The sequence below is a fragment of the Haemorhous mexicanus genome, chromosome 10, assembly GCF_027477595.1.
Source record: "Haemorhous mexicanus isolate bHaeMex1 chromosome 10, bHaeMex1.pri, whole genome shotgun sequence".
Classification (NCBI taxonomy): Eukaryota; Metazoa; Chordata; class Aves; order Passeriformes; family Fringillidae; genus Haemorhous; species Haemorhous mexicanus.
The window spans coordinates 17817609-17844302 of NC_082350.1; the positions used below are offsets into that span (position 1 = coordinate 17817609).

At 43.5% G+C, this 26694-nt stretch overlaps 1 protein-coding gene across 11 annotated transcripts in view; it reads right to left on the reverse strand.

Annotated features, from left to right (window-relative positions):
• Nucleotides 1–3164: 3164 nt before the first annotated feature.
• Nucleotides 3165–26694, reverse strand: part of ABCC5 (ATP binding cassette subfamily C member 5) — a 67505-nt gene continuing 43975 nt past the window's right edge. For 9 of the 11 annotated variants that reach the window (XM_059855631.1, XM_059855629.1, XM_059855630.1 and 6 more), the window contains one exon: nt 24000–26340. In XM_059855631.1, the coding sequence (XP_059711614.1) occupies nt 26266–26340 (75 nt within the window). In that variant the 3' untranslated portion in view covers nt 24000–26265. Of the gene's footprint in view, nt 5589–6265; nt 6409–6677; nt 6906–8303; nt 8413–9098; nt 9212–10246; nt 10361–12664; nt 12901–14096; nt 14214–14653; nt 14806–15455; nt 15597–22033; nt 22876–23999; nt 26341–26694 lie in introns of those variants that run through there. The other 2 variants (XM_059855637.1, XM_059855640.1) reach the window with 2 other exon arrangements.

Genomic DNA, 26694 nt, shown 5'->3' on the forward strand with positions numbered 1-26694 from the left:
GATAAATGTTGAGCTCTGACTGTAAATACAGGAGGTCCAGCCTGCAACAATTAATTACTTAAATACCTAACTATTTATTTATGAAGTTATTAGAAGAAGAAAAGAAATAGATATTATCTTAGTCTCTCAGATACCTGACACGCTTTCTCTGCCCCACTGCAAGGTTGGAAAGGGGCGAATAAATACAGTATTCAATTGGTGATTTTTTTTCTGTTAACCTGAAACTCTTTACAACGAGAGCAGCAGAGAACTTTCCCTGTTGCCCCTTGGCAATCCTGCTGGATTAAACTGTTCCTGAAGATAAAACACAGGTCTATTTAGACAAATCTTGAAGATAACATTTTAAGACAAAATTATACTTGCCTTATTGTCTCAGTCCACTTTAGTCCACTTTAACATAGGTGCTACATTTCTCAAAGGAAGAAAGAAAACTGAGAGGGGTTGAGTCCCATTGCTATAGACATTTTAAAGGGATTTGTGTCCAGCTAAATAACCAGCTCATTTCCATGTGAATGAAGATGATCCTTTAGAATAGTGTTTGATAATTTCATGGTTGTTTGCCAGTTTTGGGGTTTCATAAGTCCCATGTTTGCTTTTGTCTCCAACTCCCACTGGTTCAAGGGCAGGGAGAGGAGTAAAAGTAATTGAGCAGCAGTGGCTGGGCCCAATGTGTGTGTTTGTTTCTGCAAATGCTGACACATGGAAGCTGTTTGCAAGGGAGCTCTTCCAATTCTCTGAATCCTGATCCCAGGATTAGGAAGGCACAGCAATACTCAGCTGACAGTGATCGGAGATGTTTCAAAGGAACAGCACAGAGTATCTTTTTGCTTAAGGGAGATTTTGGAGTGGGTATTTGGGGTTATAGACCTCTCTCATTGCTTCAGGCAAACACAGAGGTAAAGCACAGCTCCAAATTTTCAGCCTGGCTACCACAGCACACAAGATGCTGCATCTCAGTAAATATGATTTTGGAAAAGGGTCTAGTGCTCTGCAAACCCCCCTAATGCCATTCCATTTTTAGAGAAATACTTGTCTCTAGCATATTAGAACATCTTCCTTGTTGGACACAGAGCATATGATGTTCAACATAATCATCATTCTCTGGACAAGAAATCAGAGGTTTAAGACTTGAGTTTTCCAGTCCAGAAGGTACATGCAGGAAGAGGACTAAAGGGAAGTGTTCACACAGGCTTAATCATTTATTGCAACTAGCTAGTATCCCTCTGTATAGAGTGAAAAGTCACCTCCAAAATATGGAATAGCTTTTCTCTACCCTCCTTTATCTTTAAAAGGTTCTCATGTCCAGGTAAGACATATGCTAACAGATGCCCAAATTACTACTGTTATTAATGGAAAAAACAGGATGAACGGACAATATTAGTAAAAACTTCTTTTAAAGTTGATGTGGAATATACAGCAGCAATTGAGGTAATTTTTGAGAAACAATGTGCAATTTCCACTCTAAAAGGATATTGAAACATCATGCTCCACCCAAGCAAAATCAATACAAGAAGTTGTGGAAGACAGCTTGCAGTAACAGACTAATCAATCTGTTTTCTTTAAGAATTAAAAAGTACTTACATGAGAAAGAGGTAAGTAGTTTATATGTCAGTAAGTAGTTTAACTTTCACAAACAAAGCAGTAGTTTCCAGAGCTGGAAGATAAAAGTAGACAAATCCAAACTAGACATTAGGTATGCATTTTAGGAATGCATGTAATCAACAACTAAACGAATTTTCTTGGGGCTTCAACAAAATCAGTGTCAAACTGTGTCCTCACAACTGACAATAATTCTGTGTCTCAGAGGACAGTGGCTTGATAAATCTCACACAGTGATTTCTAGCATGGTTTCTCTTGTATACCAAGTCTGATACTGTGGTCAAAGTGGCTTTCAGTTTTTATCAATCTATAGTAAAAAGTGTGGAAAGAAGTGTGACGTGATTTTAGTGTGTTCACAGTACTGTGTCATTCTATCTTTGGACAAACAGGGAGAGCAGACTGAAGAAGTGTACTTGACCTAAGTGAATTGTGCAGCACATGAGCTTAGATGTACGGAAGGTCCTGTATTATCCAAAAAAGGTAATGGCCAAGGTCACGGCAGTGCAAGAACATTAAAGAGTTTTGGTTGAAGAGGAATGTTTGGGATACTTGATAGAATTGTTCTTGGTTGATAGAGTTTGCGGTGAAAATGTTGCAATGTAACATGACACCAAAATTACTGATACAAGTTTAACACAGTATATTGTAGCTAGCAAGAATATATTGAATGTATCAACCAACGTGGCTATGAAATACTAAAAAATTAAGTCAGAAATATTCCATTCTATTAAATGGTTTGGCTCTTCAGATCTTTCCCTCAAGTGGTATTTCTACATCCTCTGTTGTCCTGCTCAAAGCTGCAATGAAATAAAGTAATAGTTTTCGGTTTCAAAATAAAAAAAGATAACCCAATCTCTTGGCATCTGTTTGAATAAAACCAATTTGATGTCTAATCTGACTTAAATGGATCAGAAATGAATGTACCAAAGATAAGGCAAATAGTTTCTATTTAATCACAGTCTAATTTGCCTGTCAATGTGAAGTCTACTAGAAATCAAGACAGCAAGTAGCCTGAAGCACCAATTTATTTTCTGTCAACAAAAGGAAGGCTTATCTTCACAAACTTGCTGCCAGTTTTTTGTCTCTACAAAATAAAAAATGCACTCCTCACTCACAGGAGAAACAGAAGTACCTGGAGGTGGATGCATGGAATACGTTCAAAAAATCTTGCTCTGCTTCAGTGTCTCAGAAAACAAGTCCTAGGTCAAAAGGATCCCATTTGATGGGATCTCACAGAGATGAGAGCAGAAACACTAACATACATCTTGTGTTCTTTAACCAGGAAACAGTCTGTTCAGTTCAGCCAGCATTTCCTTGCTCTGATGGTTGTCTATGCAAACACAGAGCTGATCTGATGTATTTCAGTCAGTTCTAGTAAGAATAAATATTTATTTTTGATTGCTTGTTTTGCCACCTCTCCAGCACCTTCCTGTGTGGCTTTGAAAGAGCTTCCAAACTCCCTCTATGCTGCACCCCAGAAAAGAACAAAACAAAGACAATGTACCGAGTTAGCTCTTCCACAGAGCTAGAGCAGGGACACCAAAAAACTGTCCAAAAGGCTGAACTTGTCACAAAGCTTTGTTTAATTTGACAATCATCATAAGGCATCCATGTAAATGAAAAATTCCCACCAGGGTCACAAACATTCTCCCACTAAATAAAATATGTTAGAACAGAGGCCCTTGATTCCAAAAAATGCTAGTGGTTCCTGGTCTCGACCAGGCTGCCACTGCTGGCAGTGGGGTCCAGGAGACGCAGCACCAACAGCGGCAGCTCTGGAAGTGTAAAGTCAGCTTGTACAAATCTCTTTCATTAGAAAAACAAATGAAAATGAAAGAGATTTGTGTAGAAAACATCATTCTCCATCCTTTCTGGGAAAACAAAACAGAATTTAAAAGATAATCCCATTCAAGGAGCAGAGCTTGGAGTTCTGAAGCCCAAAAATGCTGATGGCCCATTTTTAAAACTAATGAAGCACTACAGAGGCCTGAGTTTATTATTGCTTTATCCCAGTTCAGCCCAGGCTAAGGCTATGGTGAAGTCCAAATTAATTTAAAGCCAGAAAATGCAGATCCAGTAACAGCACCTAAGTCCCCATCCACACATGGGTGTAAACAGATACTTTTGGTGAAGAAAACAAAGCCCTCCCGAATTTCCTCCTCTTCCTGTCTATGCAGATCCCCATAGCAGGGCTAAAATTTGCCCTGAAGTATCAAACAATTTCTCTCTCACATCTCTGTTAGCCGAGTCTTTTCCAAATGTTTTGCCTTTTGTTTATACTATCCTGGTGATGCATCAGCTCAGAGATACCTTGTGGGAGCTCACAGAGAGCACACAGGTACCCACATGTTAAAAAGCTTGTGGCACAGTCTAAGAACCATCGCCTGTACTCTGCATACCCCAGGACACTTTGCCCTTGGTTTCCTGAGACCAAACAGCACAGAGGGAAGACAGTGTCTTCCCATCCTGCATGGCTGGCCACTGATCCAGAGAAACAGCATGCCAGGGAAATGAAATGGCACCTTACTCCCACAATAAGTCAGAAAACAGACTTGGGTAAAGCGGGACTTGAAAAGTTTCACATCAAGAAAGATGGTGCTTCCCTCAGATTATTGTATGACAGGGCCACTGTTATTCAGGCAAACCTTATTCACGGCGGTAAAATCTTAGCATGGATATTTTCACAACTGACCTACAGGCCAAGATATGCTGGGGATCTTAAAAAAACTACAGGTATTGGTAATTCCCCAAAAGGACAGAATAGAAGACACACAGAGTGCATCTGATGCATATTCCACACATCCTGACACACTAGCAAAGGTTGCAGCTAGACTTGTCGAAACAGTTAAAAAGATTTAGGCATCCAGCTAGTACCAGAATTGATGGCATTTGGGAACCTAATTATAACTTTGAAAATTCAAGCCTACACATTTCTTTATTGCTTGTCCCATTGAGTGCAAAGGGGAAACTGAGGGTAGGGTTAGCAGAAGGATTTCAAATCCATCATAATGTTTCCCTGTTCTTTTTTATATATATTTTTAATATATATAAAGATCATCATTATTATTATTATTATTATTTAGCCACCTATGGGCAGGGGGGAACAAGAGCTATTTAAAATTAGTTTCTCATTTAAGCATTAGTCCCCTTCCTCCCAAATCACAATACCTCTGTCACAGGAAGGAGCATAACATGAAAGCATGTTTGCTGCCACTAACAATTCCTGAGTCTCTCCTTTGCAGAACTTTAGCCCAAATATTAGCACAATGACAGCCTGACACATACGCACTCCCCAGCAACATACACACAGCAAGTAGGACATACTCCACAGCCTCAGTGGCCCCAGACAAAAAAAAAAAAAAAAAAAAAGTAAGAAGAAAAAGAGCACCCTCCCACCAAACAACAAATCTGAAGAGACCATCCAGAAGAGCCTCAGGAAAGGGAACTATCCACTTTCCATGGAGAAGCAACAGCCCAGGAGTCCCTGCCCAGTAAAAACTGAATCAAAATATTCGTCACACAGCTGGTGGAGAACTCTGAAACCTGGCAGTATTACACACTGGATACTTGAAGGCACATTTGCTTTGTGTTTTGGGAGAGAAATCCAGTTACAACACACTGCAGCTGCAAGGCTGAGGGAAAGGAGGCAATGCTTGGTATCTTTCCTCTGTTCCTGTCCCCATTTTCAAGCTTCGTGGCTGGCATGAACTGGTGATCTAAGCAGACACGTTGACATCCCTGAGTGAAATGGCACCATTTGTGGCCTCTGAGACTTTGTCCTCAAGCACCATTGCTGGTGTGTCTGTAGTGACTGCTGTAGTGTCTATGGCAGGAAGTGGATTCAAGCCCTGGGATAAGATCTGTTGGATCGTTTTCCGCAAATTGGGGTGCAGCTGGTTTTGGGTCTGGTAAAAAATTTCTAAGGCAAAAGACTTGAGAGTGCCAGTGCAAAGGTCCTCGTAAAGTGGAATTGTGTACATCCGAGACATCTACAAAAAAAGGAAAACAAGATAAAAACATTTCAATAAAAGTCAAGAAGTTCAGCTCTTCTACAGCTACACTCCAACAGCCCTGAGTAACTTCAGACGGGAGACAAGCAACACATTTCTTCAAAAGACAGATGAGTCTATTCTAAGCCTGATGCAAGGATTTTTATGAATGGTAATAAAAAAAAAAATCTGCTCTCTGAGACTGAGCTACTTCCACAAATAACACAACTATTTTTAAAGGTCAAATAGAAGAGGCCACACTGAACACATGCATTAACCTTTTGCTCCAGCACTATAACAACTACTGAAAATAACTTGATGAGCCCTAGCCTTGCTTGAAGTGTAAATATTCAAATAATCACATGATTCAGTAGTGCAAAAACTTGTGCTCTGGAAAAGCCAGGACTGCTGCAAAGCAATACATAAAATGCATGGGGCAGAGCTGGGACAAGGGTATTGAGTCAGGCTAGAAAAGAAGAGATTATCTGTAGGCATTTGAAATTACATCTGCCCATTCCTCCCCACCACTAGCAGGTGAGCAATGCTCAGCCCCTTCACAACACACCTGGGCTACACTTGGCCAGGAAGTAGAAGTTCCAAGGTCTTTCACGTCGCATGTCTCATGCACATGTCTCATGCACTGAGAGGTGCAGTGAGTTTAATCCAGCAGTTAGTACCTGGTTTTCCAAGAAGCGACGGACTTTGTAAAGGTCTGGGTAATAGTCATTTCGGACTACAATCTGCAACCAGCGGATACGGATTTCTGCGTTCATGGAGTCCAGCTGAGAGGAGTAACATTCCGAGAGCTTTTTTATCACCTCTGAAGAGAGCACATACACAGAGAAAGAACTATGACCTATTTGGTCAATTTTGAGGGTCATCAGATAATAAAAACTCAAACACAGAATCATAGAATCTGTTGGGCTGGGAAAGACTTTTGAAGATCTCCTATTCCAATCCCTCTGTGACATCCCCTGGGACATCAACCTGACTTTACGTGAATTATAATGTCAACCAGAGGCAGAGATCTTTAGAATTCAATCAATTATTCCAGGGATAATTTTCTACTATCCTGGAGAGAGTACTCACCATGTGGCAGTGGTGATCCATCCAGCAATCTGTCCAGGAAAAGCACAGTTTGGAACGTTCTCCATTTCGTGAGGTCAACACTGCTGGCAGCAGCAACAGAGTCCAGAGGCTCTGTGGTCCAGAGTTTGAAGAGTGTCTCCACTGGTCTGGTCAGACTGGATCCCTGAGATAAGTCTGGCTCAGCTAACGGAGGTCCTGTAGCATTGAGCCAACGTTCAAACTCCAGTCCTAGAATGAGGAGCACCAAAAATGTGGAGCACAGATCTCTGCAGGTGGCTTGGCTGCCTCAAAGCTCAGGACTGCTTCTAATATAGTTAAGGGAGGTTGTAACAACAGCAACCAATAGTTCTAGTGACACAACAGTCTTAGCAGCCTCATTGGGATAGCCTATGGAACACCTGGAAGAGTGCCAGCCAAACTGCTCCAAACCTCACTTTGAGTTTTCTAGAGCTCAGCAGTACAGTAAGTAAAAGAAACACGCATGCTCTTAAAACAGCTCTTAAGGCTGACAAGTACCTATGTTCAAATTATGCTCTAATATTTGTGTGCCTGCATTTCTCTCTCAGAATTTTGAGGAAGACTGACAAATATGGAGAAAACCCATTTTAGAAAAACAAAAAAAGAGGTGAAAGGGATGACTAAACTCCTCTTACCCACCAGTAAACCCAAGCAATTTATATTTATTTATGCAACTATTTTTTTTAAAAAAAGTTTCTTCACAAGCAGCAGAGCCTGCTTTGAAGCAGAGCTGCTCCTCTTGACCTTTTACCACCTCTGTACTTTTCTAACCCATGGCAATACTTCCTGTTCCACACCATCTACACTAAAACCCCTACCTTCTGCATCCCCAGAATATTAGCCAGGCAAAAATTAGCAACTTCTGTGGTTAACTCACTAGCCTACTAGTGGGCCAAATAAAACACAGAACTGCTGAGCTCATGCTGCAGCTTTTCCCACAGTAAACTCTCTCACCTCCACAGGCACTTTCCTCTCCACAAAGCCTGCAGGCACCCAGGATCCTTAAGAGCTGTACTCTGCTGGTCTGCTTTAAACTGTCCAATGGGTTCAATAGCTATTCACAGGGATGGACACATGGCAGGATAACACGAGTCTCATTTCTTTAAGAAAGTGAGATAATAAGCACCTGGTAGGCCACAGACCTTCCAGAAATCCACCAACAGCTATAAATAGGGGATATAAGGGAAAGTGAAACATTCTAGAAGAGATTTTATATGTATGGGTAGGATCTTAGGAAAGTTACAGTTCTCAAAGCATGTTTTCTGTTATTAAAATAGACGAAATTTCAAAGTGTGTTCACCTTTTCCCTGCATTTAAGCGTGTGTAAATCTCACAAGCACTGATCATTCTGTCTGCAGAGTGAAAGGTGAGTTAATGAGAAAGTTAACCAAGGGACACTCAGCTGATTAATGCCAAAATCGTCAGCAATTTCAGAGGTTCTCATTCCCCAGTGTAGAAGCAGTAGCCACAAATTCTGTCAAGAACATCTGGCTCTTGCTGAACTATTTTGTTTGCCTTAGCATTTCCCTGTGCATCCTCCAAGCCAAGCTCAAAATTCATCATCCAGGTTTTCTACAGTGCTTACAGTTAACTTAGTAAATCTCCTACCTGCTTTGCTCTCAACACATTGCTCTTTCAGCTCTGGAAAAAAATTCAGGAAGGAATCCAGAAGATCTTGAGCCACAACGCTGGTAAATTTATATTTCTCAATGTAGGCCTAAAATAGTAAAATGTTCAAATTGTGATTAGGAGCAAGACAGTTTCCTTTTCATGTAGAATCACTGCATGCCACAACAATAACGACAACAACAAAAAAATACAAGCATAAGAGTAGGAACAATTAAAAAAATGAAGAAAAATATTCTCCCTCCTCACCCAGTTAAATAAAGAAAATAGAAAAAAAAGAGTAGTTGCAAATACATTGACAGCTCAGTATCATTTCATTTTCCTTTTCCAAAACAAAGCAGTAGCTGACAATTTTCTATAGGTTTTGCAAGTGTGCTTCCAGGCACAAACCTGCCCCAATACAGTAACCCATACCCTTTGTCACCCTGGGTAAAAAATCCAAGTTAACACTTCTTAGTAGTGAATCAAGTCACATCTTTCCAGTCACACACAATCTGTGCTGGAACAGCTTTCTAATTACTCGGAGCACAGAACAAGAGATAACAAATATATACTACTACTCTGTATCTAGCACCTCATGAGCTCAGAATCTCAGAAATCTTGTACAAAGACTCACATAAGTTGACAGGCCCACAACTTTCCTCCATCTCTGACATACTTGTATTCAACTTTACCCTTAACAATTAGCCACAGTTAAAGAATCTGGGAAAAAAAAACCCAAACTACAACAACAAAAAATCAGCTCTAAGTCTCAGGAAAACACATATTTACACTCACTCTTAGGAAGGAGTCAAAGTGTCTGGGGTCACCACAGAGCTGGGACAGGTAGTAAACAAAGCAGTAGCCTTTCTCATAGGTGAAGAGGTTCATTAAATTACTGGGATTTACACCTGAAAGAAGACATGATAAGAAACTAATGAGGAGAGTGATTTCCAGCCCTTCTGAGTTATACAGACTCCTTAGAGATCACCAAGCTGAGACATAGTGACTTAAAAAAAACTAAACTTGTTGTCAGTACATTTAAGTTACTGCAGTAAATAAATAGATGCAGTCCAAAGACACAGCCTGAATTTTTTTTTTTTTTTTAATCAGTCATTGTAAGGTAAGTAGTAACTCCCAATGGAATAAGTCACTTCAAACTAGAGGTCACTGAAAACAGATCTGGAAATTGAAGACAAATTCTTTTTCCTTTTTTCAGTGCCAGGTTCTGGGAATCACCATACCACAAATTTTCAAAGATTTCAATAAAAGGTAATCACCACTTGCTCCTTTCTTCAGGCTTTCACACATACTTTTCCATTCCATTTGACTCCAGTATCATCTCCACTTGCATTTTAGGTTGTTTTAAACATCATCTAGATAGAAGACAGCTTCACCCACCCAACTGTGACCACAGAACTAGAGAACTACCAGTGAAGGAGATAGGTAAATCTAGAGTGCAGTCATGCATCTGGCTCAGGGAATAACCAAACAGCCTCAGCACAGCTCAACTTAAAGCGAGTACCTGTTTATCTGCATGCTAAATACATAGTTCTTACATGAACACATAAAGAGAGGAAAATTGAATAGCAGAGGATTTTATATTATGTTTCCAAATATTTCCATTTAAAATACTTTATTTTACATATCCAGAATTGTAAACCCACACAGCTTTCAAGGCAGTTTTTCACATTCTTTCTACTCAGTAAGTCTGTTCTTATACAGAACAATAACTATAAAAATGAGTTATCCAACCTTGAAAAAGCTTAAAAGCAAAACTTCCTTACTTGTTTTTAGACCGGCTTACCAGCCAATATTTCTTTTTTTTTTTTTTTTTTTTTCCCAAAAGAGATATGTAAATATTAGTCATTTTTTTGTCAATATTCCACCATGGATATACAGAGGTGTATAATTTTGTGTAGAGCAGCCTCAGCCAAAAGCAATACCTGGCTCCAGTTTAACCTGAAGCTTGCTGACCGGGTTGTCTTCTCCAAGGAGCTTCATCTGTCTGTGGAGAGCATCAAGGCGGAATGCAGTCTCCAAACATGTGAAGGCAGCTCCTATCCCAGAAAGTAACTTGTTAGTTGTGGGAAAATGATCAGCAAAAGCTGATCTGTGCAGGACTGGCACAGGGACAAACTAAAAGCTGCTGCAAGTGCAAAGACAGAACAGTCAGACAGAATCACAGTAATGTAATGGCAGAGAAACTTGAGTGCAGAACATCCTTGTAATTAGTAATGGAAGTCAGAGCCTAACCCAATGTATTTGCTCACTCTGATTGTGCATCAGGCTTCACTGGACACCAAAACAGCATGAAAACTATGCTGAAGTTTACATCCTTGACATCATCTCATCAGTTCTTGCAAGATAAGGAGAGCAGCACTGAAAAAAGTACTGTACAGGTAACTTTCAGGGAGCAATCAAGTGCTACAAAAACATACTGTCACTGGTAGAATAGTAAACACAATTCCATACTCGGTGCCAAGGATATTACTAAGCAAATGTCACCTCTTGAGTAGAAAGAGAAAAGAATTGAATTTGGTTATTGTATTACAGATCCTGTGTATATTTTTTAAGCTTTAGCTATCATCCTACCTGGTTTTTGCCCTAAGTATTTCACCTTCCTCTCATTAGGACTTTTTACAGCTGTGATTGGGTAAGCTCTTCCTTCTCCCTAACTGCAATGTAGGGCATTCCATGCTTTCAAACCAAACTAGCTGTATTATACTGCCAAGTCAAGAGATCTTTCCTATGCCCTTGCAGACATTAGAAGCTGCAGAAAATGAATTTTCAGATTCAGAAGATACTTAACACCCATAACTATTAAAATTTTAGCCTTCTTTGCTGAGTTTTTAACCTGAAGTTAGGGTTTGTTACATAGGTACAACCTCAGTGTCTCAATGTAACACCTGAATCCTACATAGCCAAACGTGAATTGAAAACCAGGATGTATCTGGAAAACAGGAGAACCTGAATGAGCAGAGAAAGAAGTGGACGCGCTTCCCAGGGGAAAGCAAGAACTAGGGTAACTAGTGTTAAGGGCAATTACTTCAGGCTACAGAGAGAAGAATTAAGCAAGATCCAAGAGGAGTGGTAGTCAGTGAACTCAAATTTCCCTAAACAATATCATTGCAAAGATGCCTATTTACTATCAACAGAAGATACTCCAGAAATTATGTCAGTAATGGTAAGATTGAGATCAAAGGTTTGTCTTGGAAACAAAACAGAATGGAGAAAGAGCTTACTAAAGAATTGCACAGGGAAAGACATATTTTAGTTTCCCAGCAAATGTTTCTTGAAACAACCAGTTCTACAGAACAGACCAAAATCAGCAAGGATTTTGTTCTATGTTGGATGGAACAGACTAAGATGATGAACAGGTTGATATCTGCTGACCTACCCACCTTCCTGCCATGCATAATGTGACTTAGGACACTACTACTCACTGAGAATTACTCAACATAAAACAGCTTTCAAAGATATATAATATGCATTGTAACATCTCCATAGATGCTCAGAGCACTTCTTTGCCTAAACTTGTCATCATGTCCAAAAACAACATACATGAATAAAAACAAATGCTTTCTTCTAAACATTTTTGCTATCAAGATTTCTAGGAACTTTTCTAAGATTGTTTACATTGGATGAGAAAACACATGGAACTGGCTTTTAAGAATATAACAGGACAAACTAGAAAAGCATACATTCCCATTATTCACTTCAATAACAAGCCAATTAAACTTAAAAGAAAGAGAAATAATTTACTACTTATATATTCTAAAGACAGCACCATAAAACTGACCTGTGAAATTCACTGACACAAGCAAAGGCAGGGTTTACAATCCTGCAGGAAGCCTCCAGCACACAAACAGCTACATAAACCTGCACTTTTTTTTTAATGCTACTGCCATCATTCTTTTTAACAGTAGGTAGCTACTAACTGATCAGAATTAAAAGGACACTTGTTCAGAGGACAGCTATTTCACAATGTAACTTTTATAAGATTCTTACATATTTCTCTGAAGCATCCTCTGCTGACCTTGCTCTGACATATCAGCACCTGCCTGGTACCCAACAGTAGTTCCAAATCCCCACAGCATTGTGCTAACACACCTCACTCAAAGCCCCTGGTACCATATCTGGTATTGAGCCCACTAAAGCCAAGACATCAAAGTCTAAGTATGCAAGATGTTCAACACAAAGTTTGGGGCTGTGTGTGGGTGTGTGTTCCAGAAATAAAACAAAACCTAACTGAAAACCAGCTCCCTACAGACTTCTGAGCTTCCAAGGCAAATACTCCAAGCAGGCAGCTCTGAGTTGAAGAAGGTAAGAAGGAGCACAAGGAGAAGTTTCTGCAGCTGTACCGTAGGTCTCGGTGGTGATCCGGCGCTGTGCGTAGGTGGCCAGGCCCTCGCTCAGCCACATCTCCTCCCATGTGGCGTTGGTGACCGCGTTCCCAAACCAGCTGTGGGCAACTTCATGAATGACGTCAATGATCAAAAACTCATCGCTCTCCAGAATGGAAGAGATGATGAAGGTCAGGCATGGGTTTTCCATGGCAACAATAGGGAAGGAAGGAGGAAGAAAAACAATGTCATATCTAAAATTAGGGAGAGAAGAAAGAAGAAAGGAGATGAGTAAATTGCAGCTAGAAGACAACCAGTAACATTTTCTGTTTTCAGAAGACACGGTAACATTTTTCTTTCTTTAGGGAAGGCTCTTGTGAGACCTTCTTTGGACTTCAGAAACAAACTTTCTGTACCAGTGGTGCCTAATTCTGATCAAAGGATCACAATTTATTTTGTTGGCCAAGGACCTGCTTATGTTTGGATGTAAAGACCTGACAGTTTTTTGATGTCATCAAAAGAAGCATTGTGCTCCCTTCACACACACAAACTCATCACAAGTTGTATATCTGGGAGCCACAAAAACTGTTTACACTATAAACAGTGGTGTAACACAATGCTGAGTCCCCAGAGGCTCCCAGGAAAGAGAGAGGCTAGGAAGCTGTTAATGAAGGAATTTATTTCCTACACATGCAGTGTCAGCAAAATAACTTTAATCATCTGCTTCGGAACACAACAGTAATATTTGTCTTGTTTTCTAAACTTCTTTACCAGTGATCAGCACTGGCACACTGGGCCATGTTCTCGGATTATTTCAAGCAATACTTGTTAAGGCAACAACAAGCAATCTTCCTGCTTACCTTCAGCAAAGAAATATAGGAAACATTTGTAAACATTTTCTCCCATCCAAAGAGGCAAGTATTCTCTCAAAACCACTCTTTTTTAATACACAGTCAAGCTATTCAAGAGCTATTAATATTGGCTTGGGGGACTTGGACTCTTAATGAGTCTGTACTGAGATTTTCAGTATTCTCAGGCATGCCACAATAAATGCAGAAATAAATGAGATAAATAAAACAACCTAAATGAGATAAATAAAACGACCATACATTTTAAATGGTGTCTGGCCCAGTGCTGGACTTCCATCACAAAACACGGTAGTATGAAAACCCTCATTCCTCAGGAAAGATCCGCTGTTTAGAAACCTCCAGTTCAAACTGCAGGTTCCTAAACAGTGATCTTTCCACTGCAAACCAGCTAAAACACCTCCATGCCTCCACGGTCCTTCCTGCCACTTGTGGAAACAAAACTCCAGAGTCTGTTTTCATCTACTACAATGCTGCCAGTTGAAATGCTAGTCTGCCCTGCTATAGGGAGAAAGCATGATCATTTCTCAATACTGTTTTATTTTGTTCCCATTGCACATTCTCAGAAGACTGATAAAACTCACCTTCCCCATATATAGGGGCCATACAGACTCTCTGCAGCAGTCAACCAGCGTTCAACAATGCCAGAAAGCTTGCTGATGGCTGTTGGCAGCAGGCAAGGCTCTGCCCACACTCTGCTCCTGTCAGGAAACAGAAAACATCAGGTGATACTTCAGCAAACTGAATTATCTCTTAGGAAAAAAAAAAAAAATAGCCTGACTGCTTACCACACTTCCATGTATGGTAATAGAGCAAGGAGACCTCCCATCAGACCTGGCCATCCTAGACTAATGCTCCATGGAACATGGCAAGATGTAACCCAAAATCCCTTCAACAAGGCAATGAGAAAGCAGCTGTAATGACTTCAGGGAACAGTGGGCAACATTTATGAAAGAAATATATCTTTGCCAGTGCAGTGCCATGAATTTCTTTATACCCAACTACACTTCAGACTCTTTCTGTGCTGAGAACTCATGAACCCAACTGTTCCCTTATCAATGACTCAACATCCTTGCTACTTTACAGTATGAAGCACTGTACAGAGACATAAAATGCAGAATGAACTCACTGCAAATCTTACCTTGGACCTATGTCTGCATGTATGAGGTCTCCAGCCACCAGGGCCACTAGGTAAGCAGGAACTGGATATTCCATGTAAAATTGATATACACCTTCCTCTTCTAGGTAGGAACTTTGGGTGGCACTCATCAACACCTGTATGCCTGCTGGAGCCTGGAAGACCATCATCATACACATCAACTCACCAGATAATCACAGCTGAATTACTGAACCACAGATCTCTGGTTCATTTTCATCTATGCCTGATGATGTACATTAAAAAAAATCATTTACATAACACAAAATGTAATATTTCTGTGAGGTTTTATACTACAATCTGCCCAATACATGAAAACATATCAACCAAAGATATTACTCCTCCTATATGCCAGCTGCCCCAAAAGCATCCACATATTAAATTATTTCATCTATACAAAATGCAACATTATTTGATGCTGATTTCAAAAGACTTTAGTTTTTTTCTTTCAAAAATTGGTACAATCATCATCATCAAGAACCACTATTGGAAGGGGCCAGGCAAATTCTCTCTCATATTTTTATTTCACAATTACTTCTTCAGCAATGAGTATTGGAAGGCAAGACCCAAGCACAGTAGGCAACAGTTACCTTTGTGGCACTACCCTGATTCTGGCCCAAGAACCAGAATTAGACCAAAAAAAATCAGTATTCTTTATAACACTGAATCACAATATTTTTAGCAGATGTAAACTGCTAAAAATACACGATGTAACTATACTTTCACAAGTTATACAGAGCTCAACAGCAACTAAGAGCTCTGTGAACTATCCACAGGCATCCCTTACCTTGACAGTAGCTGAGTAGGTGCATTTCACTGCAGGGGTGTCGAAGCAGGGGAAGAAGGAACGGTTACACACTGAGTGTCCCTGTGTGAAGACAAAGGGCTTGGCATTGCCATATGTCAGCTCTGGATCCAGCCACCAGATCTGTTGAAACACGGCAGGAAGAAGAGATGAGGGAAACAGACAACGTGACAAGGATGAACTGCCAAAAACGAAATGTGAAATCAAGAGGATTGTGGGAGAGAAGCACCACCTCAGCTGTTCAGCTCCCCAGATGAACACCTGGCACAGTGCACATTTCCATCTCTAACAATACATATTTCCACTCCGGTTTATTTGCCGGGAATGCTCAGAAAAATTTCTTACTGTCTGAACACTGAATGGTGACATGTAACATAGTGACTTTCAGCTACTCACTATTTCTGTTATATCAATTTGCTTGGTTAATAACAAGTCCCTTACAAACATCCACACAACCTTCTTCTCAAAGGGAGTACTCTGGCTATCTCCACGTTTATAACTCAATATGAACAGGAATAGAAGGGGTCAGGTAACATAAGCTGAAAAGAAAAAAAAAACCACAACCCAAAACAAATCCAAATCCACAAACCAAAACTCCCTGAAGCTGAACAGTGTACACAATATTATCTGTGACCCTGACACTGCCCTCCTGGCTGAAGCATCAAACATTTTGACACTATGCAAAAAAGTCGGTATATGTAAGAAACATCTGGTCAAGGACAATGGAGACCTCTTTTTACAGAATGGATAAGGAGATTCTGGGTGGTCACAAAAGAAAAGCCAACAAAACACACCACCGAGCACATCAATTTTCAGTACCAAACAGCAAATAAATCACAAGTCAGATCCTCTGCAAATAATTAGAACAGATTAAGAATAATAAGAAAAAGTCCAATTATTTGCCTTTTGGTCTTTCTGTTTCAAATGTTTGTGCTTTCACGTGCTCCCTGCCTCCAACTTTGAAGTGTAGGAGCAATTTAAAATAAGGATTTCCTTGTAATCCTAGAACTCTGAAGCTGAACTCTGATGGAAAATATCAAATATTGTGAAATTTGCAATAAAATTTGAACCACTGGAAATCTTGGAAACAGTCAAGCACAAGGAATAAAACTTCTGAGTCTGCTGAATTCTTAGATCAAAGCAACCAATAAAGCTGAGATGAGGGAACAGCAGTTAGTGCAAATACTAGTTCAGTTTTAGTCCTCCAGGGAAAGCAACGAAACACAGAAGAGAAGCCTGGGTACTAAGTCTGCTCACGTTTTAACAACATATTACAACTCTGTCTCCTAGTTAACTTTTTTAAGTTAAAGTTTTCTCTGTCTCCCTCTGTCCTATAAGGTTACTTTTTGATATCCTCTTCCCTTGCCTTTAGACCTTTTTCCTCAGATGCCAGTGTGCTCCCAAATCATCCACTGCAGCAGCATCCCCGGGAATCAGTGAAAGGTGAGGACAGGAAACAGAGTCAGCAGCTTTCAGTTATTCCCTTGGAGTCTCATACTTCTGCTGGCAAATGTTTGGGGCTTTTTAGGAGGGAGGCATTACAAAATTAAAAACCTTTATCTAAAAGTAAAATTAATCTCTTGAAATTTGTTTTAAGATTACCCTCTTCTATTTCAAGCCTGTAGGGCTAGAAACAAGCCTAAAGCAGGACTTCTGAGGAGCCCTGTCTGTTCACATCCATGTGCTGCATTTCAGCATAGCACTGCCCACAACCCTGAGTCACAGCCCAGGGGCACCTACATAGCTACAGATTTCCACTACACTTGTCATGGATACCTGTTTTTCACAGCAATGAATATAATTTCTGCAAAGCCACATTATGGAACTAGAGACAGCTGTTCCAGAAGGCATTTGGGGACACATGTCTCATTACACACCAATAACTAGGAACTTCCACCCAGAACACACATTTACAAAAAGATGAAAGTGCTGTATTTAATACAGGGTAGTGGTTTTCTAATGATACAGGGAAGAGGCTCAGAAATTAAATTTCAATTTCTGCCCCAATGCCTTTTAAAAACACCCATCTGATCAGTGGCTTTGTGCTTGTATCACAAAGTCTGACTTCCAATCTTATTGCTGGCCCTGCTGAAGAGACTCATCTTCAAAACATTGTTCCCTTTGCTTTTTGAGAGACAGAAGAGGCTAACAAAGAAAACAGAGAGATAAGGCACCACCACACCTAAGTTGCAACACTTGAGTAGGAAGGAAAAAGGGCTGAGAGACAATGTCTTTACAGCAGAGAGACAAGGGGAAGTTCTCCCTCAGCAGTGCAGGAGGAAAACATAAGCAGGAAGGGAAGGGGAACCAAGAGTTGATTCTTGTTTACAAGAAACTCCATAAATTAAGGACAACTTCTTTTCAAGCAGTCCTGCTTTATTTGACATTTGGTTGAAGTTAAGTGAAACACCAGCCCCACAAGCCAAGAGGGAAAACATTTGCAGAGGATGAAGTATTTCTTTCCCCTGTTTTCTAATGTCTGCAGCTACATGGCAAGCCTCTGTCTCTCTTTCCAGACACACTTGGAACAATGATGAAAGTTATCCTGAAACAATATAAATAGATCTGTAATATAAATAGACGAGGCTATGCTGCTGGACAGAGGCAGGGCTGTGGGCTGGGGAAAATGAGTATAAGCAGCATCCCAGAAAGGAGTGCAAGACACAGGGTGCTGCTGGGGCAGGTGGTGGAGCATAGGGACAGAGCAGTATTTGGGGCTGTATCATCTACTCCACATGCAAATCCCTCCTGCACTTCCCCTTGGGAAATACACATGACATCATCATCATGCTCTTCATTTTTGTCTAGTTTTTCATGTATACAGGAAAGCTGTTTCACACATTAAAGCTGTTCTGTGGTGCATTTCAATTAAAAAGACCTGCTGCATGATTCCTCTGCTGAACAAAGGCTTTTGGCAGCCCAGGCTTTCCCCTGCCAACATACTGCAAAGAAGTCCACACTTTATAAGACACCTGCCAAGAGTATAATTTTTTTATTGACTTAGATCATAATCTTTTGCCCAAATCTGGCAAATGACAAAGGCAATTATCTAAGCCTCTTTTAATTTTAAACCTCTCCATGTTTCTACATGCATTATTGATGAAGGTGGCAGGAAGAGCTGCAAAGCCATAGCTTCTGTTCTAGGCAAACAAGCTGCTCTATCTGATGACAAAGTAAACAAAACACCTGAGATGCAGAGCACGTGACAGAAGCAAGGCACACCTGGGCAGCAAGTCATTGTGTGGAAACTGAGGAATCACGACAAATCCAAGGAATTACAGGGAAGTTTCAAGCACTACAAAGAGAGCTGTCCTTTCTGCTAAATCCTGAAGATGAGGAAATGTTATCATTTTTTGTACCAGAACCCAGAGGAGAATTTGCATTTAAGGAAAGAAAATAGCACTGTCGTTAAGATGTGCACTGCCAAATCAGAGAAATGACACAGTGGGCAAGAGATAAGTGCAGATTTATCTCTCTAGGGAAGGAAAAAAGAAAATATCACACAAGAGTATTACCACAAAGTAAGGGATGGGGGAGAAGGAGAGGAAGAACAGGACTATTGTCCCTGATATATTTGATCACTGTGGTCCCTGATATATCTGATCACTGTGTGCCTTCAGCCCACACCAGGAGAGATACACAATGATTGTGACAGTCTTGCCTCTGATGGAAACTGGTGATGTACTGAGCATATGGTTTCCTAACAGCACAGGGAGCTGGAATGCTCTGTGAAAGGCAGATTTAATCTCTCAGCTGTCTCTCAATGTCCATCAAACAACCAAAGATCTTGGCTTCTTCCTCCACACGAGAAATAATGGGACAGTCAAATAACATGTCCAGATGGCTCAAAGCAAGTCTATCAAGACAACAGGTTTCCAATTTTAAACACTACTATCTCTGCTGCTGATCTTACTGCCAACACATTCACACTGCACTGTAACATGTATTTACTGCTTTATAGGTCCCACAAGTATGATAAAGGTCCCACAGAAAATAAACCCTGACCTAAAGAGAATACATTCCTAGAATGGCCAAAGAAAATAGAACTTTTATAAGAGAGGGTTCTGACATTGTAAATCTGTGCCTCACTGACAGAGAAAAGGGACTGCCAGGATATTTACAAGACATGAGTATAAACCATTTGACCCTTATAAGCATATGGGTTACTCATCCCTGTTAAAGTGCGGGGCTGGGCCAAAAAACAGCAATGACAGAGAGCACTACAATAGCACCAAATCACTTTGGATCCAAACAAAACAGCTCAGCATGCTGAACATGAAGGGCTACAACAGGTGCTACTCGAGGACAAATATTTTACCAGCCAAAACCTACAACAGAGCGTGAACAAACATGGTAGGATTTATGTCAGTGAGCATGCCTGCTACTGCCTTCCAGTATCACTTGGGAAGGGCAGTGCACGTCTCCAATGCTGTGACCATCAATAATCTTGACATGAGCCTTGCAGCTTCATTTCAGCTGAAGCAGGACACGCTGTTAAAGGTACAATAAAGACTTCAAAAAACAGTGTAAAGAACAGGCAGTTCACCTCTGATCCATGGGGAGCAAGACAACAATAGAGGGAATAGAAGAAATGTCCTCCAGCATCCACACAGGACTGCATGTGGGGCCAAGGAGACAACACATAAATACAAGGTGAGACTAAATGAACATCACGTCAATCAGTGCCCCTGAACCTTCCAGTGGTTTTCACATTCCCAAAGCCGGATCACTATTCCAGTCATACTGAGATCACTTCTCCATAGACTCAGCAGGACAGGCTGCCCCTTTGGCAACAGGGCTGGCAAAACGCAGGGGAAAGCACAGGCTGGCCTAAAATAAAACAATTTGTTCAAGAGGAGGAAGGCACGTTATCATGTACTTTGGGAGGTGTGGCTCAGCGAGACTGAGAACGATTTCAGAGCACAAAGCAATGCCAAATTAGCTTTAAAGCCTTCTCACCATAAACAAGGCAGAGACTGGACAAAAGAAAAAGGTTTCTTCACAAACCCGGGAAAAAAATAATGAATGGAATCTTCTGAACACACTGTGAGCTACATGGCAGAGTATTGTACAAGGAAATACTAAAGCCAGGAATTCCAGAGGTGAAAAGGAACAATATCCAAGTGGATCTGGACTTTAAAAGTGACAGAACCTTCCTTCATTTTTGCACTTTTAGGGAAAGACTAGAACATTAAAAAGTTGCCATATGACTACAGGAAACTTCTGTCAATAAAAGTCTTCATGTGGAACTCACTATTCCGAGTGAGCCAATGTATTAAGACTACCCAGATCATTCCAAGGATGAAATTACTTTTGTGATCTTCCATGTAGTATTAAAATGACAGAGAAACACCCAGAAAACACATTCTAATCAGCAAGACTTTCCTATCAGGAGGAAAGGCCTACTATTTACTTCCTGTGGGTTGTGTTGCAAGAAGCTTTTATTATTCAATTTCTGCTCTTGTTAAATACATTGTAAAAGTCAAATAGATCCACACATTTACTGGTTTTGACCAGCGCAACAGGAACACCAAATCAAGAGTACTGAGAGACAATTCCTCTATGTTGCATCTAGGCAACATAGATGTAACAAAGTTGCAAGACTCTTATAAAAATCCATCTCTTTTGTAAACAGATTCAAGAACCACATGATGAAAATCACCGCAGTTTAATTTCCAACCTGAACAGATTGTACAGCAGTAAACAGAACTGATGTTCCAGTGAGAACTTCATATTTTCACTGTTATAACTTAAAAACACAAGATCTCATATGCAGCACCTAAAAGGCTGGGAATAAAATTGCTTCTAAATAGCAGGGGTTTAAAGGAAACGACAGAATTTACAAAGCATTTCACTGCTGAAGAAAGGTAATCCACAGACATGGAAGCACCTCCATGGCTACATCCAAAGACGTGTTCTGGGCCATTTCTCATCCTTTTTTCAGCAGATAACTTGTAGGAACCTGTGGAGTCACCCCAGTTCTTCTCAAAGCTCCTGACCATGGCTCATTGGAACACCAGCCTCGCTGTGCAAGGCCTGGTTTTGTAAGCAGTTGGCAAAACCCCCAGGGAAAATCCTACATTGTGCATGACATAATTTATCCTGAAGGACTGAGTCGAGGCAGGAGTTTGCAAATTTTTACTCTCCCGGCCAACAACTGCAATGTCCTTAACCAAAACTTTCAAATTACTAGAGTGAGGGGGAATGAATAGCCTTGGGGTCCACGCGATGAAGGAAGACAGGAGGGAGAGAGTCTGGGTCGGTGAGAGCACCGCTGCTGAGTGCGGCGGGGGACCGCGGGGCTGGCAGTGCTGAGAGCCCCTGCGGGCAGAGAACAGATGCTGCTGCCCGGCGGGCTGGCGCTGCCAGGCCAGGGACAGGACAGGAGAGGCTGGCAGTGAGACACCTCCCGCCGCCTTTGCTGAGGAGCCGGGGCGCTGCCCCGACGGTCACTTAGAACAGAAGCAAAGATGTGCGACAGGGGCGGGCGGCACGGGAGGGCTCTGCCAGCCGCCCCGGGACCCGGTTTCCTACGTTAACAACCCCCGCCCGGTACTCACGGCGGGGCCGTCGGCCGTGGTGTAGCGGACGATGATCTGGAAGGGCTGGTGCGGCTGGAGGGCGGCGGGCAAGGAGACGGTGAGGGACGAGCCGTAGTCGGTGAAGGGGTCCACCCTGAAGCCGAGCGGGCAGGCGGAGCAGGGCGGCTGGGCGAAGAGGGGCAGCGGCGGCGGCGGCTCGGCGGCGGCGGGCGGGGGGCCGGCGGGCGGGTCCCCCGGGGGGGCGGCGGGGGGCAGCGGTCCGGCGGCGATGCAGGGCGCCGAGAGGAAGGTGGCGGTGGCGGGCGGGCTGGCCGCGCAGGGCGGCGCGCAGGGCGGCGGCGGCGGCGGGCAGGGCGGCGGGGGCGGCGGGGCCGGAGCGGCGGCAGCCTCGGCGGGCGAGAAGGCGAAGGCGCAGGGCGCTTCCCCGGCCGCGGCACGGCGGAAAGCGGCCGAGAGGACGCGCAGCGCCGGGTGCACGTCCAGCACCAGGGCGCGGGGCTGCGGGCGCAGCGCGCAGAGCTCCAGCACCAGGCAGCCCGCCAGCGCTCGCGTCTCGGGCCGCAGCTCCAGCCCTAGGTGCAGGTGCCTCAGGCTGAAGAGCTGCGAGCTGGACGCCGACGCCACGTCCGGCGGCGGCTCGGGAGGCGGCGGCGGGGCCGGCGGCGCCTCCGGCCCGGCCGCGGAGCCCTTGCGGCAGCAGCACAGGCCGGGCGGCCGCGGAGCCGGAGCCGCCATGGAGCGGCAGCGGCGGAGGAGGAGGAGGAGGAGGAGGAGGCGGCGGCGGAGGCGGCGGCTGCTATGTGAAATCCATGGGCGGGCGGGGAGGAGGGAGGCCCCGGCGGCCGGAGCGGCCGGGGCGGGGAGGGGGAGGCGGAAAGGACCGGCCGAGGGAGCGCAGGGCCCGGGCCCGGACAGCAGCGGCGGGCGCGGCCGCCGGGGGGCGCCGCGGGGGCGCCGAGGGGCGCTCGAGGGCGGCCCCGCTGCGCGCGCACCCGCCCCGCCCCGGGGCGCCTTAGCCCGGCCCGGGCACGGCCGGACACAGCGGCGGGTACCGGGACAGCCCCGGACACGGGCACTGCACCCGGGAGAGCAGCGGTCACTCGTTCATTCCCTCATTTCCTCATAAGGCGTGGGTGTCCGCGCGTGCCGCCCACCCTGCGCGCCAGCGGCTCCGTCCAGCCGTGCCCCTTTCACAGGGCAGCTTTAAGCGGCCCACGCAGAGCTTCCCTCCTCTCCCATAGCCCAGCCCCGGGGCCTGGCCCGGACACACCGATCCCAGCGCTCCTGCTCTGGGCACGGCTATTGGCCACCACAACCCGCTCGGATCACTCCTGTGCCCTCACAGCCCGCTCTGTCCGCCTGAGTGCCTCACTTTCACCGTCCCCAGCTCCACCACAAACACCCCCAAAGCCTCCACCCCACGGCTCCCAGCAGGGCTGATTCTTACACCCTTATCCCACCGGTCACTAGTTTGGCTTCCTCACTCTTCCTGGTCACACCCCCACACCGAGCTCACAGCTAACCCTAAATAGCCTCCCTTCTCCCTGCATCCCCCCATACCCGTTTTCTTAATCCCTTCTCTCCCCGCTGCGCTGCCCGTAGTTTCCTGCCTCCAACTGCAAACTGGCCCCAGAGCCTAGCTCAAACATTATGTACTTTATCTTCCCCAGAACTCGAGGTAATCAATCACACACCCTCTACTGCTGCCTTCCTAAATGGGAAAGGGCAGAAATCACAAAGTTATCAGCTTTGTACAAGCACTTGTTTCTCTGCGTGGCAACAGCAGGAGTCAGCAAGCTGGAAGGAAGGAGGTGTGTGCAAGTAACTGTGATTTGCACTCCCACCAGCCCAAGAGAAGTGCAGTCTCTGCCCCATGTAATGACACTTCTGTAAGTTATTTTCACTCTAATTTTCACTGTTCTGCTTAGCCTACCTCACTGCCTCATGAGGCTTCAAGGCACATATTTTGGACAAGACAGGAACATTTCTCACATGGTTGTGGGTTTAATGAATCCACAGTGGTACATTCTGAAAGCCTCCCAAGCCTTACACTAACAACTGCAGCTTCTGCACCAAATTCCAGCTCAGTTTCCACTGTATCATCACACCAGAGGCACAAATTGTGGCCTCAGCACATTGTAGCTGCAGTTACTGGCTCAGCCAAGGGTTAAACAAATCACAGTATCACCCTCCACCAACCTGAAGCTAAAGAAAACCTTTGTGTAATCACATATATATAGTAAAGCATATGCTACAGTTGCAGTAAAAAATAACAAGATAGATAGCACTCAGGCTCTTTGGTTGCTGCGTACAGCACCCTGCACTTTCTTAGCGTTCTTTTTAAGCACCTTCAAAAAGAAATTTTGCCTTTACAATAAATCCCCTTGTAACTAAGAAAAACATTTTTTCCTGCCATTTTTGCTGTCTACATCCTCCTTTAATAAATCAAATGTCCTGCTTTTATCCTTCTGACACCTTCTCACACTCATACCAGTTGCCTTTTGAAAAAAATTGGCTCCCTCCAGTTTTGTTTCGAGTGATGCACTAAGCCTGTTTGACATGGCTTTCATCTACAGGTGGTGGGCAAAGCACAGCCCCAGCAGCCTCAGGGTCTGACCCTGCACAACCTTCACCACAGATAAGGGTGAAATGTCCTCAAGTGTTCAAGCCAGGACAACTTTAGGGCCTGATTACACCAATCTAACTGCACTTTAACTCCACAGTTCTTTTAGAAGAATCCTACCTGTGCTTTGGTTGAAGTCCCAAGCAAGTACAGTGTGTCCACTCATCAGACAGATAAGATGAGTAATCAGCGGCACTGACAGTGTTTGGACAGAATAAGCAAAACTGATGTAATGAATATTCCAGAGAACAATACAGTAACCAGTTATCCCAGGCAAATCTCTCTCCTTTTGCACACCTGCTGGTCTTGGGCCACAGCCTTTGCTGTAAGATGTGCTGGTTTTGGCTGGGCTAGAGTAAATTTTCTTCACAGAAAATTTAGCTGGTATCAGGCTGTGTTTGGGGTTGGTGCTGAAAACAGTGTTGATAATTCAGGGATGTTGTATAGCTGTTTCTGAGCAGGGCTTGCAAAGAGCCAAGGACAGTTCTGTTCCCCATCTGACCAGCAAGGAGGCTGAGGGTGCTCAAGGAGATGGGAGTGGACACAGCAGGGACAGCTGACCCAACTGACCACAGAGATATTCCAGACCATATGGCATTAAAAAAGCTGGAGAGAAAGGAGGGGGAATTTAAAATTATGGTGCTTGTTTTCCCAAGTCACCATTACACAAAATGGAGCCCTGCTTTCGTGGAGATAGTTGCTCATGGGAAGTGGGGAATTAATACCTTGTTTTGCTTTGCTTTTGTAGCTTCTGCTTCCTCTATTAAACTGTCTTGATCTCAACTCTCAAGTTTTCTCGCTTTCATCCTTTCAATTCTCTCCCACATCCCACAGGAATGTGTGGGGCTTAGTTGCCAGCTGATATTAAACCAGAACAGAAGCATCTGCTATCTCCATGCTATTTTGGGTAGGATCTCATTAAAGAAAGCCTCTGTCCCAATCCCTGTGTCTTATTCTATTCCTCATAGGATGAAGTCTTCTCTGGATATCATACTATAAATTCTAAAGCAGAATCCAACTCCTGAACATTCCAATCATCAACATCTTGCAGAATGCTTCAACAATACAGATATTTCAGTCAGATTTGTAAATATTAATGTTTCTTCCTTCCACTTCAATGACAGGGCCCTTGGCCAGGCCTCAGCTTGCTCCTGTGGTTCAGGATGAAAGTCAGTTCAAAAATTACAGCTCCCCCTGTGAGCAGCAACACTTGAGTACACCTGTGAGACAAGTGCCAAATGAAGAGCAGAAGTGATCACAACAGAAAGAACATTTCCTTCTGTCAATCTCTGTCTTTAATTCCAAAGTAACAGTGCTGCAGCCAAAGTTAAACAAAATGGTTGAGCTAATCCCTGCTATTCACAAGTGACTGTTCACCTGCTCCATCGCAGACCCTTGTCTGACACCTCGCTGAGCTGTTTCAGCTGGCCAAAGCTGCAGCAAAGATTCAGCTCTTTAGGAAAGTGTAACTGGGAAGCAGCAGTTTGGGGCAGTGAACACTGAGCAGTTCCCTCTCACACCTATGCTACTGTTACAGCCAGCACCTACTGAAAAGAGCAGCCTCACTTCACCTCCCTTCCTGTGGGTGGTGCCTTCCTGTCTCCTCCTTTGTACAGCATTCCTGCTTTCAGCAACTTAGCTTTCTGAACGGGACCACACAAGAGCCACTGCTGGCATCGGGAAGGGAAGAGGAAGTCCCAGCCTGGAAGAAGAAGGAGGATAAGATCAGGATGTCTCCCCTTTTGCCTAGACTGCCATTAGCTCAGCCTTAGCTGCAAAGTGAAGCCACACACTGACCCCAGCAGCACACATAACCAGGTACATTAGCCCATTTCCTTCAAGGGAAATATTGCAGTTCATGGGGTAAACTCCAGGCCTGTGAGCAGGGCAAGGTCTGTTCTAGTTAATTCTTGCTTTGGACAAGAGTTAAGAACAACCACAACAATGCTTTTTGTGCTACTTCAAGCTACAGTGCAAGCTCTGTTAATGCCACAATTTGCCTGTGGTACTGGTAGGTAGAAATGCTTCTGTGACTTTGCAAGTCATGTCACTCTAT